General features: G+C 41.3%; 1 protein-coding gene across 5 annotated transcripts in view; it reads left to right on the top strand.

The window, feature by feature from the left end:
- The window catches only part of STK39 (serine/threonine kinase 39), a 298,465-nt gene that overhangs the window by 166,666 nt on the left and 111,656 nt on the right, over positions 1–20,143 (top strand). For 3 of the 5 annotated variants that reach the window (XM_082689249.1, XM_082689251.1, XM_082689252.1), the window contains 4 exons: positions 6,012–6,134; positions 6,233–6,262; positions 14,440–14,502; positions 16,267–16,334. In XM_082689249.1, the coding sequence (XP_082545375.1) occupies positions 6,012–6,134; positions 6,233–6,262; positions 14,440–14,502; positions 16,267–16,334 (284 nt within the window). The remainder of the gene's footprint in view (positions 1–6,011; positions 6,135–6,232; positions 6,263–14,439; positions 14,503–16,266; positions 16,335–20,143) is intronic. The other 2 variants (XM_082689250.1, XM_082689253.1) reach the window with 1 other exon arrangement.

Raw genomic sequence — 20,143 nt, forward strand, 5'->3', positions numbered from 1 at the left:
CCTGGCCCCGGTTCTGCCCGCCCTATGGGCTGGGCCAGGCGTTTCTCCTCCCTGCACCTCATTCTTCCCTCAGAAAAATGGGGGAGCACAGTGATTCTCAGCGCCTGAGGCTACCCTGAAGATTAAACTCATTAAGGTATTTAAAGTTCTGAGAGCACTAAGCACTAAAAACTAACTTACAGAAACAACAGCCGGTATTTATGGGCTGGGGAGAGGGAATAGCCCAGGAGTGATCGATCAGCACCATGCTTCTCCAGCCTGAATGAGCATATGAATCGCCTGAAGCTCCTGCTAAAGGGAATTCTGATTTAATGGTTTGGAGTGGGGCCCGATTCAGCCTTTCTAATAAAGCTCCCGGTGGTGCTGCTGCTGCAAGTGCAGGAGCCACACCTTGAGGGGCAGGGCTGTGGCCGTCCTGACACCCCACCTAGGAGTGGCCAGCCACCATCTCTCTTGGCACTGGGCACATGGCTAGTCTCCCATTTGCTCAGGACTGAAGGCTGGGTATTTGGACTGAGCCCCTCGGATTTCCACCCAGGCGTGATTTGTCCAGGGAGGGGGCAGGGGCGAGGGGTATGGTAAGTGCAGCACAAGCAGAATCAGCTGTGGGCTCCAGACCTTCTAAGATGGGGGTGAAGCCAGGAGGGCTAAGGGAAGAGGCGAGGCAGGGCCGAGGGCCAGAGAGCATGGTGAGGCTGGGAAGTAGGCTTGGGACGGAACTGTCAGGTCGTAGGATGTAATGTCAGAGTAGAAGACAGAAGGACAGTAAAATATTTCCTGCTGAAAACGTAGTCTAATTTTATTTATTTAGTTTTAAAGACTGTGTTTATTTATTTGACAGAGAGAGAGAAAGTAATCAGAGTGGTAGAGGGAGAAGGAGAAGGAGGCTCCCTGCTTCAGAGCCTCAATCCCAGAACCCCGGGATCATGACCCAAGCCAAAGGCAGGTGTTTAACAGACTGAGCCACCCAGGTGCCCCTAATTTTGTTTTTTATTTTTGGTAATTTGGAAGGCTTTTTGTTTCCTTGGCAGCACCTCAAAGGTGTTATAAACCGCAATTAATTAGAAACATTTTTAATTCTTCTGGTCTTTTCAGAATGCCTGATAAGGGAAATGTTACTGGGTATTTTGCTTTCTACCATGTCCGGGTCACTCAGGTTCAGGCTGTGGTCAGGCTGTAAACAGGTGGAGAAGTGGAACACAGGATTTCTATCGATGGAGAAATCATTCCGAGGAGACTTTGAAATCCTGCCTCTAGGGAGACGTTAATGTAGTCGTGGGAGCCGCTGGCAGGTGCCTTGGAAAGAGGGGCCATGCAGGATTGGACAAATGCTGCTAAATTTTGGCCAGTACTCCTTTGGGTCACATTCGTTCTTTGTTATAGAAAGACACTTGAACTTCTAACATCTTCAACACCCTGTCTAGATGGCTCATCTGCTGACTGTCTTCTATCTATCCTTCATACCTTTTTTCCTGTTCTGGTATCAGGGGCCGGGAGTCAACGTGACATGTTGTGCAGAGACCCTGGGTCGTGGATATTTCTCGAAAGCTCGTGTTGAGAGGGTCACCACTGAGAACACTAGACCACTCCGGGGACTTCCCCGTGTTCTGCCATTCCCTGTTCCTGCCTGCTTCATCCTGGCTCGACATCAGCAGTAGCTCAGGAGGCACATTGTTTCTCTGTCTGTCTGTACCTGACTTGTTTCCTGGTGGGAATCCAAACTTTGGTTCATTTTTTAAAATGGATTTTCATAAAGATGGGGTTTCAAGAAAGGAAGGAAAATAACAAATCAATGGAACTGCTCAACCGTATTTTATGCCCAGTCTTGGGAATAAATGTTACTGCATGCAGGACTTTGTCTAACCTCTCTGTTGGACCTGAGGAATTTGTGGACTCATGACTGGGCTCCTTTCTCTGAGAAGCATTCGATTCTTTTTCGAAATCCCCAGCTACCACTTCTTGGCTTTACTCAGTGGTGAATTTGTTTAGCTGAATGAGAGCGATGCAACAATAACCCACATCTTTGTCGTGGTAGGCGATGGGGAAGGACGGAAGTCTTTACGCATCTTTGTTTTGAAATTTTTTTTATTTTGTAGCGTATTCACCAGTTCCTAAATAAGAACCCTGTTTGTTAAACTATGTGAAACTTACTTGCTTGAACTTTGGAAGGTGGAAGTTGTTTCCCAGAGTCCCTGCAAAACCCCTTCAGGGATGTCACTTTGCGGAATTGCTTTGTGGTCTTTTCAGTGGAGGTCAGTGTCCCATAAATACACGGTGAAACCCAGGTTTCAAATTATACTGCATGTTCTTTTCCTTCCTGTAAACGACAAGGATGTCCTTAACAGATCTGTATTCTTGTTCTTGTGACTCCTATACCAATATTTTCTGCCACCTAGGTTTTATAATGTTTTTGTCTTAATTTCTACATTTATTTGTTCAGTATTTATTACTTAAAGGCCCACGCCACCATTTCTTTCAGTGCCTGAGGCTATAATCTTAGACATGTTGCTTTATCTTTCTCTCTCCCAGCGAGTAAAACTAGGAGGGAGACAGCCACGGTTCTAAAATAAAATAGAAGGTGGCCATTTTACTGTCTGTGGTTGGATCCTGCCTGTAGAGACAAAACCCGCCGATCTTGTAAGCAGAGGAAAAGGGGCATAAAGGAAATTTTAGGATGTGAAGCTGTACTATCTCTAGTGTCAGAGATTTCCTTGGTGTACTCTCTTAAGTTTTAGTACTTGAAGAATACTAATTCACCAGCCATGCTTGTTTTTTTTGCAGTTTTGGTAAAGGTATTGTTCTGGGGGGCCCGGCTGGCTCAGTGGTTTAAAGCCTCTGCCTTCGGCTCAGGTCATGATCTCAGGGTCCTGGGATCGAGCCCCGCATCAGGCTCTCTGCTCCATAGGGAGCCTGCTTCCCCCTCTCTCTCTTCCTGCCTGTCCACCTACTTGAATCTCTGTCAACTAAATAAATAAAATCTTAAAAAAAAAAAAAAAAAGTAGAGTTCTGTTTCTGATACAGTTCTCCTTGTTTTCTCACTTCCTAGTTAATAGTATGCTTTGTAATAGACATTCTTTTAATGTAGTCATTAAACAGTGTTTTCTCTTTTGATATAGTCATTATAGTCATTAACACAGATTTTCCTTTGCTATCATCAGGATTAGTATTGCTAAGAAAATAATTTTATTGTATATGTCAACGGAAAATTATTTCTCTTCAGGCACCTGGGTGGCCCAGTTGGTTGAGGATCAGACTCTGGGTTTCCACTAGAGACATTATCTTGGGGTCTTGGGATCGAGCCCCACATAGGGCTTTGTGCTCAGCGTGGACTCTGCTTGGGATTCTCTCTCCCCTCCCTCTGCCCCTTATCTGCGTGCACTCTCTCTCTCTGAAATAAATCTTTAAAAAAAAAAAAGAAAAGAAAGAAAAAGAAAAGGAATTATTTTTCCTTCCTCTATCCATTTCTTTTTTTTAAAGATTTATTTATTTATTCATTTGACAGAGAGAAAGAGAAATCACAAGTAGGCAGAGAGGCAGGCAGAGAGAGAGGGGGGGAGCAGGGTCCCTCCTGAGCAGAGAGCCCCATGCTGGGCTCCATCTGAGGACCCTGAGATCATGACCTGAGCCAAAGGCAGAGGCTTAACCCACTGAGCCACCCAGGTGCCCCTCTGTCCATTTCTTTATAGTTTTAAAGAGCAGTCTGTTCTGAATGTCTCGAAGGCATTTCAGCATTTTTTCCCTACACTACTTTGCCAGCATCTATTAGCACATTAAAATCACTACCATTAGGTCTTTTCCAATGATTCAAAAAATGTAAACGGAAAAAAAAATCTTATGTCAACCACAGAAGGGGTTGTTTCAAAGGTGAATTCACTATTTTTGGAATGGAGAGAAGATTTTTTTTTTTTTAATTGAGTATAATTGTTTGTAGTGATGAATAAGAGTTTCTTATTTTTTAACTTTCCGTGTTGGGGTTCAGATCTTCTAGACCAAATGCTCAGGCTTGTTTTTACAGGTTCCATGCAATAATGTCTTTAAGTCATACCTAACCCCGACTCTGTGTTAATTTTGAATTGACATTAACTGAACGTGTATGTAAATACTTAACTTTACATTTAAGGTCTGTAGTATTTCCCTTAGGATTAATGAAGCTCCCACAATATAACTAGCTAGTTTCTATTATGGAAAACTGTGTTTTCTTCCCATTATAGTCTTTCAGAGTCTTCAAAGGATGTTTTTAGATGACTTCAGTTTCACAGTCATCATTGGATGGTGTAAGTCCCACTTTTTTTTTTTTTTTTAAGATTTTATTTATTTACTTGACAGAGAGAGACTCAGCGAGAAAGGAAGCACAAGCTGGGAGAGGGAGAAGCAGGCTTCTCCAATGCGAGCTCGATCCCGGGACCCTAGGATCATGACCTGAGCCAAAAGCAGATGCTCAATGACTGAGCCACTTAGGCGCCCCTGAGTCTCACATTTTTTTTTAAACTTTTTTTTTTTTTTAAATATTTTATTTATTTATCAGAGAGAGAGAGGGGGAGAGAGCGAGCACAGGCAGACAGAATGGCAGGCAGAGGGAGAAGCAGGCTCCCTGCCGAGCAAGGAGCCCGATGCAGGACTCGATCCCAGGACGCTGGGATCATGACCTGAGCCGAAGGCAGCTGCTTAACCAACTGAGCCACCCAGGCGTCCCAGACATTTTTTTTTTTTAAAGATTTTTATTTATTTATTTGACAGAGAGAGATCACAAGTAGGCAGAGAGGCAGACGACAGAGAGATAGAGAGATAGAGAGGAGGAAGCAGGCTCCCCGCTGAGCAGAGAGCCCGATGTGGGACTCGATCCCAGGACCCTGAGATCATGACCTGAGCTGAAGGCAGAGGCTTTAACCCACTGAGCCACCCAGGCGCCCCCTGAGTCTCACATTTGAATGGGAATCTGAAGGCTCTTTTTCTTCCTTTAACTTTGTCCTTATGACCCTGTGATCGTCAGTCATGTTCTGGATCTTCATTTCCTCATCTGTAAAATGAGGGGATGAGAACTAGACCGTCTCCAAGGTCCCTTTCCCCTTGAAGTTTCTCCAAATCAGTGGATCCTGGCTCTTATGTTCACATGTTCATCTGCTACATTGCTTTGTTTAATTATGTCTGAGTCCATTTTTTTTTTTTTTTAAGACAAATTACTTTGGTCAGAGACTCATCATTCTCAGTCACCCTGTCCTTTTAAAAAGCTTTGCTTTTTCACCCATACCAGGCATTGGGAAAGCATACTCCTGAATCACATCTCTACCCTAGTTCAAAAAATTTTTGAAATTCTTGCAGAAGACTGGTATAAACTGTTTAGATGATGTGGCATGCTTGCTGATTATCTTGCTCTGTTTCTAGCAATCCCCTAAGTCTCAAAAGTGTTACAAGGTGTGTTAAGAATAGTCTGATGCTGTTGTGTTTTGCTCAGGTAGGCTGAGCAGAATCCTGGGAAAACAAGTGTAATATCAGGTTTTGAAAAAGAGCAAGATAGCAATAGAAGCGTATTTGCTTTTTTGGGGGGTATAAGTTTTAGATCGCTGATACACCCCTGGAAACCTTTGCTTCATTAAGTTGCCTGACTCCCCTGCTTCCCCTCTGTCAGCAGTCTGTTGCTCACTTGCATTTCCTTAGGCAATCTTGAAGCCGGCCACATGGCCTTTAATGTGTAGTAGTTAATGACGTGTTAACCGAAGCAAAAGTGAACGATGGGTTTGATCCCGATGGCTGATGTGCGTGGTGTTCGTCCAAAATCTTTTGTTCTTCATGTGTGTAGTGATGTATTTCAGGAACACAATAGCTTCAGAAAGAGGACAAGTATGGGAGTTTGCAGACTGTGTGGTCTTTCTGAGTACTGATCGCCATCCCTGAATTCATAGCCAGTTAGGGTGTGCTCGGGGTAGGGGTGTGCTGCGTGACCCAAGCTGCAGTCCCAGTGAGCTCTGTTCGTGTTCCACCAGTGAGAATCGGGCCGGTGTGTTTTGCCTCAGGTGAGAAGAGTTCCTGGGTCAAGCGGTCACCTTCATAAAACGGAGGACGGTGACTGGGAGTGGAGTGACGACGAGATGGACGAGAAAAGTGAAGAGGGGAAGGCAGCTTTTTCTCAAGAAAAGGTAAGGGACATGGATGGTGGCGAGCTAACCTGTGCACGTTTTATTTTTGTGGCATTTTGTGTGTGCGTTGTATTAATGGATCTGCAATTGCTTTACAGTCACGAAGAGTAAAAGAAGAAAACTCAGAGGTGAGTGGTGGTTATTTATTTAAAACTTTTTTTGCCCACTCACCCTTGCTTCCCCTTCCCGCCTCCACTGCCTCTTGCGGGTCAAAGTGTGACCCATTTGGGGGAAAAGACTTCAAAATTTTGTTCTTGTGGAGTAGCAGAAAAGAAAAGGCACATCCCAATTCTGTCTGAGTTACTTCTGGGCTTTGTAAATTGGGGCAGGTGATTTTACTCTTTGAGCCTCAGTTTCCTTCTCTGTCAGATGGTCATGATCATACTACTTTTAAATTGCTCTGAGGTTTGAGGAAATCATGCACATAAATGCTAACTGGGTGCTCAACTTAGGATTCTGTTGATCTCAACTCTTCATATTACTGTCCTTTAGAAAACACAGTAGGTACACTGGCAGACTCTCTTCTTAGATTTTTTTAGTTTACAATAAAGCAGATATAAAATAGTTGGAAACTTGACATTGAATCTATTGGTCTTGGCTTTGCAATCTCCTGGGTCGCTTAGTAGGCAAGGAACACTCCTCAGCTTCCCTTTGAGAACTGGTCATCTTTTGATTAACTTTACTTCCTCCATCTGGTTAATTATCCTAATGCCTTAATGATGACTAGAGTTCAAAAGACTTGGCTACTTCTCCTAGAGAAAATTTGAGCATGTTAAAATAGCTCCAAATATTTTACAGACCTAGTAATTAATATGTGCCTTGATAAATTCTCATTAAGAAAACAGAAGACTTTAGGTTACAAATGATATCCACCCCAACTTTTTTTTTTTTTTTTTTTTAAATTAGTAGACATTTCATTTTGATGTAGGGAGGTAAATCTTCCATTCCACCACAAGGGGCAGTAGCCAGCAGACCCTTCTGAGAAGAGCCCATGGGAGGGGCAAGCCATGGCTTCCCAGCATTCTCTCCTCCCTCTGGTTTCTTCTTTCTTTCTGCCACTCCAGTACGCCTTCCCTAGGGATTTTTCAGACTGCCTGCCTCCCACTGTTACCTGTCCTTCAGTTCCTGTTTCTTCCTATGTTTATCGTAGGGATTAATCTTTTCATTTTGTACATAAAATAATAAGCTTCATCAAAGAAGTTATTTATCCCTCTCTGTTTCAAGCCACGGTGATGAGCTCCCATCACCCACTGGCTACCCACTGGCTTCACATGTGTGCTGGTTTTTAGAATGATCGTACCTGGGTGTCATGCACTCTGCTCTCTCCCTGCCTACTTTCCTGTTTTATCCACAGTGAAGTGCAGAGTCAAGGTTTTTCATCTGTTTCCTAGAGTGTCTCTACCTATGTCCATCCTGCTTAGAAATAGAACAAAATAATGTGATTCAAGTAGCAGCATGACGCAGAAAGCATTTGTATTGGTTCACTATGGGATGTCTTTATTGCAACGTATCCATCAAACCCTGCCTTTCCTAGTGCAGACTAATGGGTGTGGGTCTTTCCTCTTGAGGATTTAAGTTTATTGGGACACTGTCCTTCTCTGTGCTAGAGGAACTTGCTCTGGTAACTGTGCTGATATTTGGCTATTAATAGTATCTTTTTGGCAAGAATATCATTCTGCATAGATAGGGGAGAGTAACAGATAGCATGCTGTCAGTTAATCATCGGTCGCTATCGACCTTCTTGGGTGGGATTTGAAAGTCTTTGGCATTTCTCTGTGTTTCCACTCCTTTGATTTCCCAGAGGCATATGTCTGTTCCCATGCTGGTTTATAATTAAGGAACACATAGATAGCCTTATTTTTGAGGGTTCATGTCTTTGAATGTAAACACTTGTGCCACATTTTAGGAATAATCAGCCCCACCTACTATTTTGCATAGCTTTTCAGGCCAGTTGTTTTGTTTTGTTTTTCAAGGTTGGCATCGCAGTATCTTGAGCTGTGTTAAGTGCAGCTACAATGGTGGTTCCTCTAGCCTTTGAACTTTTTTTTTTTTTTAAAGATTTTATTTATTTGACAGACAGAGCTCACAAGTAGGCAGAGAGGCAGGCAGAGAGGAGGAAGCAGGCTCCCTGCTGAGCAGAGAGCCCAATGTGGGGCTCGATCCCAGGACCCTGGGATCATGACCTGAGCCGAAGGCAGAGGCTTAACCCACTGAGCCACGCAGGCGCCCCTAGCCTTTGAACTTTTAATTAAAGTAGCTCCCTGACTTGTCACTTGCCTGAATTCACTTTTTGCAAGTGAAGCAAAAGTATTTATCTATTACAAGAGGAATTAGAAATGTTGAATGAGTAAGTAGGCAACATACACACACACACACACACACACACACACACGATGCACACTGTTTTAGTAGGTTTTAGGGATACATCAGTGAGGAAAAAAACCATGAAATCCCCGTCCCTGTGGTGCTTATATTTTGACGGGAGCCAATAGACAATAAGCAACAGCCTTTATAAATCAATTTGTGGTTTGTTACAATGGAATAGGAGCAATGGGAAAAAAATAGTGGGTGGGAAGTACAGGGATGTGGTAGGGGTTTTTATAATTTTAAATTATAAAACCTGGTTATTTATTAAATTATACAACCTGGCTGGTCACAGTAGGTGTTATTGAAAGGGACACAAAGTCTTAATAAAATTCTTCGTATGGAAGACTTAAGTAGAAAAACTCAAAGAACCGCTTTTATTTTGTTACCCCTCTCATCCCGTGTCTGACAGAAGTCTGCAGTATTTTCTTCCAGAATTTTTTTTCTGCTCATTTATATACAAATATGTAAATAAAGAAATCTATATCCTATTGACAATGTGAATGGGATTATAAACACCATAAACTTATTATTTTTTTTAAACTTATTTTTTATTCAAGTATAGTTGACATGATGTTACATTCGTTTCAGGTGGACAACATAGTGACCCCACCAAAATGTTTTTTTTGGTTTTTGCAACTTGTATTCTATCTTGGAAATCTTCCCATGTTAGTTATTGTGTAGATCTGCCTCTGGTTTTTAACTGCCCGGTTTTATTCCTCTGGGTGGATTGAAATGGTTTATTTAACCATTAACTTCTTGGTGAGCATTGAGGTTAGGATGATAAACTGCATTCCACTCACATTTTGTGCAACTTGACAGTTGCACATGTCAAGGGGCACATGTGCAACTGAAGTAAGGAATTAAAAGAACTGTGATTACTTCATTTGACAAAATCTGATTTTGAATTTTTAATAGCTGCTACCTGAAGCTAAACCCCTTAAATATCTCATATTTCTGTTTGTCAGTTGTATCTGAGTAAAGCTGAGAATAAAAAAGCAGTGGCAATTTACAGAGCCTCTGACAGTGTACCTTATACTGTTAAACATCTTTTAGGATGAAAATGCTTATCTGTGCCAAATGGTACATTTAAATGCCTGTGTTTACATTTTAATAAGCTTTTCAAGAATGCTTGTCATTTAAATTGCAGTTTATTTACTTGACTAGAAACCACTAGAAGATGGGGCTGGTATTTTATTCATATTTGTGCTCCCGTTGCTTCTAGTAGAACCTCTGTACATGTTCCTTGGTGACATGAATACCCATACACTGAAATGGACATTAAACAAGTGCCTAAAAAGGTGTATCGTATTTGTGGGTGGGTCAGAGGTGAGGGGAAAGTAATCAGAAGATGTTATGTAATTGAGCTGAAGTTCAGAGACAGGAGTCCTACTTGGTAGTTCCACCTTCAGACAGAGTAAGAGGCTCCAATAAAGGGGGGAGCGTTTTAGATGCTTATTTTTAAAGGGCTGTTTGGCTCCCCTGGGACATATAAGGCAGAATGTCCAGGTATTACAGCATTCGCTGGAGAAGGAGGTCAGGGTGGGATGTTTGATAGAGCGGCCTTGGTAAGATGTGCCTGGTACTCAGCCATGTTTGGAAATCCTCTTAAATCCAAGAGAATTTCCAGTGAAACCTGTAAAGTGCCCGAGTTATACCACTTGTCTTGAGATTTCATAGCCAAACCCATAGTAAAATTGGTCCTCCTATGTTCCTAACCTGATGTTTTTAGAAATAGCCTTGCAAAGTATTAACTACAACCTACTAGTAATTCATAGTTTGTAGTAAATAGGTAATTCATGCTCATTTCATTGATTTATTATAATATTCCACTTGGATGGTAGAAGTCGGTGGTAACTTAAAGCTGACTATATTGTTAGTGTAACTGTAGTATTAATAATGAAGTTAATTGAGCAAATATTTCATCTGTGCCTGATTTTTTACATGAAGGAGTATTAGGTACTGTGGCATTGTGAGAATTATACAAAAGCAAAGCAGAGAGCCTGCTTTCTGGAAGCTTATCTCTTTGGAGATTGGGGTCAGGAGAGATATTTGCAAGACTGGCTTCCTTAGGTGGGGTTTCCTAGCATATATGCCATCCTGTGTTATAGCCCTGCCATTGCACTCCTGGGTATTTACCCCAAAGATACAGATGTAGTGAAAAGAAGGGCCATCTGTACCCCAATGTTGATAGCGGCAATGTCTACGGTCGCCAAACTGTGGAAAGAACCAAGAAGCCCTTCAACGGATGAATGGATAAGGAAGATGTGGTCCATGTACACTATGGAGTATTATGCCTCCATCAGAAAGGATGAATACCCAACTTTTGTAGCAACATGGACGGGACTGGAAGAGATTATGCTGAGTGAAATAAGTCAAGCAGAGAGAGTCAGTTATCATGGTTTCACTTATTTGTGGAGCATAACAAATAGCATGGAGGACATGGGAAGTTAGGAGAAGGGAGTTGGGGGAAATTGGAAGGGGAGGTGAGAGACTATGGACTCTGAAAAACAATCTGAGGGGTTTGAAGTGGTGGGGGGTGGGAGGTTGGGGGAACCAGGGGTGGGTATTAGAGAGGGCACGGATTGCATGGAGTACTGGGTGTAGTGCAAAAACAATGAATACTGTTATGCTGAAAATAAATTAAAAAAAAAAAAAACATACTGAAAAAAAAAAAAACCTTTCAACTATTACCTCATTATTGATCTTTTTGACCAGTGATTTGGGAATCTGTTTTTGTCAGATTCTGAAAATAATCAATACATGTCTTATAATTTTTAAATCCATTTTGCTTTACATCCTAATTTTCTGTATAAAAGTAAAATTGCCTTTTATCTTCACATTCCTACCTTCTTTGGGTTTCCTTTAAACGAGGGAGATATTTGCTAAGGCTTCTACTAAAGAAGCTTCTTTTTACAGAAGCCCCTCTGTTGAGCATGAAAACAAATGGTTTGCAGCCTTGGCTCCACATCAGAAAAACCGAAAGCTTTAAAAATGCAGATGCCTGGAACTAGCCCTCACATCATGATTTGGGAGTTGGGGATGATGTCCAGGCAACCCGGATTTGAAGGAAACTGCCCATGTGGTTCTGATACGTGGCTAGGATCAGGAACCACTGGCTGGGAAAACCACATCACTTGCTCTGAATCCAGAAGTCCACACTGAAATCCAGGAAAGTTGTGTGCTCAAAATTTCTGAAAATTTGTTTTAAATGTCAGAAATCTCAAGAAAGCAAAAAGAGAGGGAGAGAAGAAGAAAAACCATGAAAGAGGTTTCAGAAACTTCTTAGAGAAATTGTCCTGATTTAATCAAGGCCCTGGAGCCAGGGGAAGGCTTGTTGACCAAGGTCATGAGAGCTAGACTGAGGGATTTCATTACAGAATCTAGAGGAGGTTAACTGTGAAAATGTTCTGTTTCCCGACTCCGGTATTTTGTTCTGAGGAGAAAATAAATTGGGTGTGGATTTTGGCTGAGTTAATTTTACTGGAGATTAGTCACAATGCAAAAGCTAAATTTATTGCTTACGCTTACTCATTGCGATTGCCTGATTGTTAGAACTGCCGTTAGCTTTTTTAGTGTACTTCTGAGGACCTCGTGGTTTCCAAATGCCTGTCCGCTCTTATACATATTTGTCTTATATCCATTTGTAGATGGAGGCAAAGATACGATTTCTCCAAATTTATTACGCTTGGTTTTGTCACCACAGACGGCTTTGACTCCATACTTCCCTACCACCATTTTCTAAAAGATGTTCGTATTTCCAGTGACTGGCTTTCTGACTTTTTGTCGTAAATGTTAGATTTGTCATCAGAAATCTTCTGTATTTCTGAAAATAAACCTATTTTGCAATAATTTCATATTTCGAAGAAAGTGGCAAAGATAATGCGAAGCTCCATCCACCCTTCACCTGCTGTGCCCTTCTGTGTGAGCCTGGTACAGCTGTCACAACTGAAGCGGAAGTGCTACCTTACCGTCAGCTAAACCTCAGACTGTGTTCATATTTCACTAGTCTGTCCACTAATAACCTTTATTTCGTTCCCAGGCTCCAATCCAGGATAACACGCTGCTTTTAGTTAGCCACAGTCATTTTAAAAATAGAAAAGAAGATTAGAACTCTGTGGGAAATTAGCAGACACTGTCCCTTTCTTTTCTCTATTCTGGGATCTTTCTCTCTCTTTCACCCAGTATCTGTTCTTCTCTTCCCCGCCTATGAAAACCCCCATTTTCTCAAATGTGCTTCTTAAAACAAACTTTTAAAAGCAACCAACCAAACAAAAAAATTCCAATAAGCAAATTTATATTACACCGTGATCACACTTGCCTAATATGTTAGTTTTCTTGTAAGTTTTTGTATTTAAAAATGTATGCTCATATTGGTGAAATTTGGGTGACTGGAATTGGCTGCCAAGGAAGATGTTTTGCACGGGAAACTTCGCTCCCTATCACTCCTGTGCATCTCTGCATGTTTTCCTGAGCAATTCCCTGTATAGCTTGTGTACTGGTGAGAGCTAGAGGCTGGTCCCTTCACTACCTGCAGGGTAATGTACCTGTGGAGTGAGGTTGCACAGGGTCCTTGGGGATCCAGCCCCCCCATTAACTAGCTCTCCATTCTGATGATAGCCCAGGAATAAGGAAGCAGGGCAGGAGAGGGGACCTCCCTAGGAGAAAGAGAAGTTTTAATCTCTAGTAACTGCCATTAAGGTTTTTCAGTTTAAAGTAGTCTTTTGACTAGAGGTAGAATATTCTCTAAGTGCTAACGTGGGTTTTGGTTGCATCTCAAACCTTACTTCAGATATGGGTTCAGTCAGCCTGAAGGATTCTTTACAAGAGATCATTTGGTATAAGCCCAGGTTCTCTGGCTGGTTAAAGAATACAGGTTGTTTGTTCTTCTTACACATTTCCCCCCAACATTTTACTATGAAAATTTTCAAATATATAGCAACACTAAAAGTACTTTACAGTGAACATCCACATACACATAGTAGATCCTACCATTACTATACTTTGTCAGTCCATCAGTCCATCTTCATTTTTGATGCATTTCAAAGTAAATTACAGACAGTAGTAGACTTCCTCCTATTACTTCATTACTAACCTAGTTATTTTGAGGAAGCCCAGAGAAGAAGAATTTTATTTCTTAAACTTTAGAAAACTTGCTGCAAAAAATTTCTGATGACTTCTCATTATTTTAGAATTGATAGTAGTTTTAAAAAATAATATATATTCATCATTTCATTGCTGTTCCTCTTCTAGTTTTTTGTTTTGTTCTGTTTTGGTTTTGGTCTTTCTAGTTTTGTTTGAGGGCAGAGTTCACAGAAGTAAGGCTTGAGGGAAAAACACTTTTGGTATCACATTAGGATTGGATTTCCATCTCGAGGGAAAATAATAACCTATTGCTTTGGCTTTTCTTTTGGGGAAACGTGTCTTAAAAGCCCAACTATCTTTATGTGTTTTTTAAATCCAGTGAAAAAAAAATTGTTTCAAGTAATGATTAAAGTTCAAGTCATGGTTAAATGTTACTTATCCTAACATCCTTTCAGTGGGGACTTTTAACTTGAGGCGAAATTCTGTGACAAGAAGAGATGGTCCTAGAGCATCTCTCTGCTATCAGATTTAAACTGTCAAATAGTCCCTGCATTTTCACTTTAGCTCGGTGATTCTCTGAAAGCATAACCATCACCCAGGGTGCTTGTTGAAGATACACATTCTCTCTCGTCTCTGTGAAATTCTGAATCCTAGGCTAGGCAGGGCCCAGAAATCTTTACCATGTGTCCTAGGTGATTCCAATGAAGGTTGTCAAAGATCACATTTTGATGCAAAAAAACAGCTTAAAATTACGTATGCAAAATTGTCTCTGATAATCGGGACTTGGTGTAAGCATGCTGACCTTACTGTCTCATTTTGGTTTCCTTAAGTGCTGTAATGGTGCCTCTCTTAACAGATGGCGGTGAATGCCAGCAGTATACCCGAGCAGATACAGTCCCTCTCAGTGCAGGACTCTCAGGTATGTTTCTCCACCAGTCATTTACATTTGAGATGATTTGTAGACCTAGTTTTAGGAAAAAAAAAAAACACACACACACACACACAACATTTTCGGGAGATAGACAGTTTCAGGGCAGTCTATCAAAATCGGGGGCTTGTAAACTCTCTTTTTTTTAAATAGGTATGGAGAAAAGAGTACTGTTACTCTTGACCATGATTTTCAGGACTTCCAACCTTTAAATGATAGGTTCAAGAGCAAGGATTGATTACCACACTGCTTCTGAAATTGTGGGTACTGTGTGAAATAAGAAAAGGAAAGAAAATGACTCCCCATTCTGTTAGATGCTCGCCACAAAACTGTAGAGTTAATTGATAGTTTTTCCTTTTTGGTTCTCAGTTGGATTTCTACAACCTGTTTTCATAATTCTTTTATCATGGAAGTTTATGGGCCAATTTATCTCTACAAGTTGCCTTGTAAAAATAAAAGTCCAGGGACTGTGGAATGCATCTATATTGAAAGTTACATGATAGAAAATATGAGCCATGAGTCAGGTTGGGTGCTGAGCAACACAGGGGAGGGACATGGTCATAGGAAAAGGGTGCAGGCCCCCATTCTGGTTTTGCTATATAATTAATAGGCAAGCCTTTTTGCTCTCAAAATCGTCATACTATCAAGCACCACCAGCCTTGGTATCAAAATTTATCCCCCCCAGATCTCCATATCCACCGATAAATTCATTTTCATTCTTCCTGATATATGTTTTCTGAAAGCGGCTGTAAACCGAGGAGAGAGTGATAGGATTTTATGGTTGCAGGAAGCCTGTTTGAGGTCTGACATCTAGTCCTTGACCCTTATTTTATAGCTGAGGAAGCATAGACTTGCAGAGGTTAAGTGGCTCACTCAAGATTATAGAACTGGTTAGAGGCAGAGCTGAGATTCAGTTTAGGTCCTTTTCTCTGCATCAGGCAACTTAGTAAAACAACTTGAGATAAATCGTGAGGACTGGTTCAATGACAAAAGGCAAGTCAGGAGTAATAATTTGTCCAAAGGCGAATAGAATAAGGGAACCAGGAAAGGGGATTAGGATAACGAGTGTTATATAACACATTGTAGTTGTCTAAGTCATTTTCATATATATTATTTGTTCTTCCAGCAAACTTTGGACACTGGTATTATCCCCATTTTGTAAGTGGGAAATAGGTTTGGAGAATGACTTGCTCAGGTTGCACATCTGGTCAGTGGCAAAGCCAAGTCTTGACCCGAAATCTCTTTTTCGACTATAGCAGGAAGGTCTACTCAGATCCAGGGTTCTGTAGGGGTAGGGAGGGGAGGTGGAGGAGAGGCATTTGTGGTTGATGCTGTATATTTAAAGAACTAGGTTATAGGTGAGAAAGGCAGGGAAGATCCCTGCCGGATCCCACTTTCCTCTGCCTCCTGATGTTTAAGGTGCTGGCCTTTGTGCATCACCAAATCCCAGTGGGTCCAGACAATGGCTGAGCTTGCGGGATGCTGCTTTAAGATGGCTGACCCTTCTTCTTTGGACTTACTCATACCATCCTTGTTCATAGGACCCACCCTACAGCCAAGGTTTTCTAGTGAAAACAATTTGACGGGGATGGGAATTAGGCATCATTCCAACCTTCACATAGAGCTCGTTATGTGGCCAAACAGGACCTGCCGTGTGTAAAGACCTAGTCTGCAAATTTCCAGAAAGAAAGGGTCATGTGAGTCAAGTGATATTATGATTTTATTTATTTGTTTTTTGCGGTTTTGTTTTCCAAGGGCCTACCCAATGCCAGCGAAGACTATAGAGAAGCTTCTTGTGCTGTGAACCTCGTTTTAAGATTAAGGTAAATACTACCGTTGAGTTTATATTGCTTTTCCTATAGTACAGTATTCTTCCCTCCTTCATTAAGTTTTCATAATATTAGCATAAAATAAGATTGTTAAGTTATTTTATTTCACCAAACAGCTAGTGTGTATGCTGTATGCCCGGACTAATTGCTCTTTTTCTAATTGCTTACTACAAAGAATAAGAAAGCACCAGATGAGTGTGTCTGCAGGCTCAGTATACCCTTCATTAAGTTCTTTTTTTTTTTTTCCCTTTTGCCTTTCCTTTCTTGGGCTTTTTTCCCTTTTTGAAAAAAAAATAAAACAAAAAAAACTTTACAATGTAAGATCACAGTAAGAGATTTTTAATGAGTTTCTTTCACACTTCGGCAGTCAGTCTGACAGAAATAAACCATGCTTGTTCTACAAGTTGCCTGTTCAGAACATTTTTCAGTGGCAGGTTTGATCAGCTACTGTGGAGAAATGACAGATGTATTTTGAAAGAAGCCTCAGTCGTCTAGGAAATGGATACAAATGTGGGGCCTGACAGTGTCAGCTTTGTGTCTAGTGAGTGAAGGTTCTTTCTGTTTCATGCATTTCTAAACCGTAAGGCCCATCTTCCTGAGTATTCTTTGTTAAGAAGATGGTGTCTGAAGACATACTCGCTTCCACGTAATTATAAACAGCTTCAGTCACCAGGTCAATCAGGATACTGTCACGTTTCTGAAGGTGCTTTTAAAATAAGTTACACATATGTTCTCCTTTGACAATTAAACAGATAAAACACATGGCTGATGGACCTTTTTCTGAGCGGTGGCTATAAAAAGCGGACTCATTTTCAAGGTTAGTTTCCAGCCATCGGAGTTAGTGTAGTCTGTCAGGGTAGATAGTCGTTGGCATAATCACCCCTCACTTCGGACAGTCATTTGCAGTCTGCGGTGTGTTTTCACATGCTCACTGGGGGAATGGCACGGCAAGCTTTGGTGTGATTTAATTCAGAGATGGTTCCCGGTTAAGAAGTGGAATGATTACAGAGACCATTTTCCTTGTGTTTGAAAGTAGCCTTGGGCGCCTGGGTGGCTCAGTGGGTTAAGCCGCTGCCTTCGGCTCAGGTCATGATCTCGGGGTCCTGGGATCGAGTCCCGCATCGGGCTCTCTGCTCGGAAGGGAGCCTGCTTCCTCCTCTCTCTCTCTGTCTGCCTCTCTGCCTACTTGTGATCTCTGTCAGATAAATAAATAAAATCTTTAAAAAAAAAAAAAAAAAAAAAAAAAGAAAGTAGCCTTGATCATGGTTCATAATTATGCATATTTAGTGATCTCTGAAGAATGAAATAGCCCCTTCCTTTCTCGTTTGACTTTGGAACCAGATACTACTTTTGTTTATTTTTCACTTGTTCATATATTCTTTCCACCAATATTTGTGATAAAACCACTGGGCCGGTCTCTGAGTTTGCTCCTGAGATACAGTCATGAGTGAGACCGTGGTGGATAGTGTCCGGCCCACTTGAGTGCGCAGTGTTGGGCATGACCTTGAGCGTCCCACCATCCAGTCTCCTACTTGATATATCCAGTAATTTTTTTCTTTTGTGGTGTGCTGGATATCTACCTCGCCTCTGTGCGTACTGGAGTGAATCGCTCCTGTGATAACAAAACACTGTTTTTTGGTTCGCCTTCTTCCTTGAGATCCAACTGATCTTCCTGTTCTGGGTTCCAGTTCTGACCCTTAGAGCAGATACCAGGTTGTCTGGATTACACTCTTCGGAGAGTGTTTTAAAACATGTACATATTCCTGAGCCTTACCTCCAGAGACTTGTTTTGCTGTAGGTCCTAGAACGATACAGAAGTACATCCTCTTGTCTTTCTGAGAGCCATTTGTATTTTTATGGGTTCCTTCTTCCTAGGAAAAACAGCACAAGTAGCCTTGCCTCTCGTCCTCTGGTTCTGTATCCTCATGATCTTAGCTGTTCACCTTTATTTATTTATTTGACAGAGAGAGATCACAAGTAGGCAGAGAGGCAGGCAGAGAGAGAAAGGAGGAAGCAGGCTCCCTGCTGAGCAGAGAGCCCAATGCGGGACTCCATCCCAGGACCCTGGGATCATGACCTGAGCCGAAGGCAGTGGCTTAACCCACTGAGCCACCCAGGCACCCTAGCTGTTCACCTTTATTGACAGCTAGTAGGCACTTACCTTTGTTACCTTGTTCCTCTTGGGCCTGGGTGGTTCCCTGGGTTTGCGGCACAGATCTTTGGTCCTACATATCTCCTACCTTCAGAAAAGCTCAGAAACCATGTGTAGTGTCCCATCTATCTGTACACACATGCATACACGAACATGCTCTGTATTTTGAAAATCACAAGGAATATGAATATATTAAAGAGTTTAAGATGTTCTGCAGGGAAGGAGCGTACGTTGGTTTACTCTAAAAACCCACTTGGCCTCAGCACTCTCTTCATGGAACCGTTTTCCAGTTTTATGTTGTAGCCCCCATATTTAAATGCAGGCCTCCAGATGTGGCCTTGGCAGGCTGGAATACAATAGTGAGATTCTGTGATTTTTCTTTTTCCTTTTCTGTTTACACTCTGTATTTCCCCTAAATCAGCCTAAATTTCCACTGCCTTTTGAAATAGCCATGCACCTTGGTGACCGATCTAGCATGACCTAACAGGCAAACAAGGCCTCTGACTTCATTATTTCCACTTGAAGGGCTATCAAGCCTAATTTGAACTGCAGCTTGTGTTTTAAAACTCATTCCGTATGTCTTAACATTTGTCACTGTAAGAGTGAACCTGTTGGTTTTGACCCATTGCTTGCCTCCTCCCCCGCACCAGTCCGTATTTCACTCATGATTGTCAGTGCGGCATATTAGTTATCATGTTTGGACATATGTCAGTTGTCCATCTGATGAGCCTGTCTTTTACGTCTTTATCTACAACACTGATTTAACGTGTTCAGCAGTTCAAATAGAACAGAGACTTCTGGCCTCTGTTCAAAACCAATCACTTTCTGCATGGATTTTAATAATCAGTATTTTTTGGTATGGTGGCTCAACCAGAAACAAATCCTATTGACTTTACTGCTTTTTGATGGACATTTAGCTAACTACTCAGAGGGGTATCATAAAAGGATCCATTAAAAATGTTACTGAAATGGACAAATCAATGATTTTTTTCCCCTGACTCTAACCGCCTAGAAACACTTCCAAAAAATAGAAATTAATTTTAATATTACTTTTGGTGAATATATGTTCATGCCTAATTGTGAAAATATCTTATTTCCTTAAATGTTTTCAAGGTACTCATTTAAACCAGTTTTTTTCATATTTGAGAACTCAGGAATCTCTCCAAATACATAGTTGGTTTCCTCTAATGGCAATACTTGTACTTTGAGAATTATCCTTTTAAAATTTAAAACTAAACGTTAAATGCTGTTACATTTTTGGGGTCTGACATAAACTGTGCTGACATAAATGTAAGCAGCATGTGTATTCATTCTCTCTGGAAATATTTATTGAGTACTTGCTACATGCATGGTGCCATTCTGGCTGCTGTGAGGCAACAATGGAAAAAAACAAAGGACGAATTTAAATTTCTTACCTTCTAGGAAGGCTTTCTAGAGGCCGGGAGAGGAAATACTCAGATATTCATATGACTTACATGAAAAATCAAGTTCTCTAAAGGAAAATCTGTATCAGAAGCATAGGAAGTACAGGGGTGCTATTCTGTATTAAAGAAGGCATCATAGATTTCTACTGTTGTGTGATAAGTTAGTGCAGATTCCAGGGCTCATAACAAAAGCCATTTATTCGCTATGTTTCTGTAGGTCAGCAGTC

Source organism: Mustela nivalis, assembly GCF_964662115.1.
Source record: "Mustela nivalis genome assembly, chromosome: 11".
NCBI classification, from domain to species: Eukaryota; Metazoa; Chordata; class Mammalia; order Carnivora; family Mustelidae; genus Mustela; species Mustela nivalis.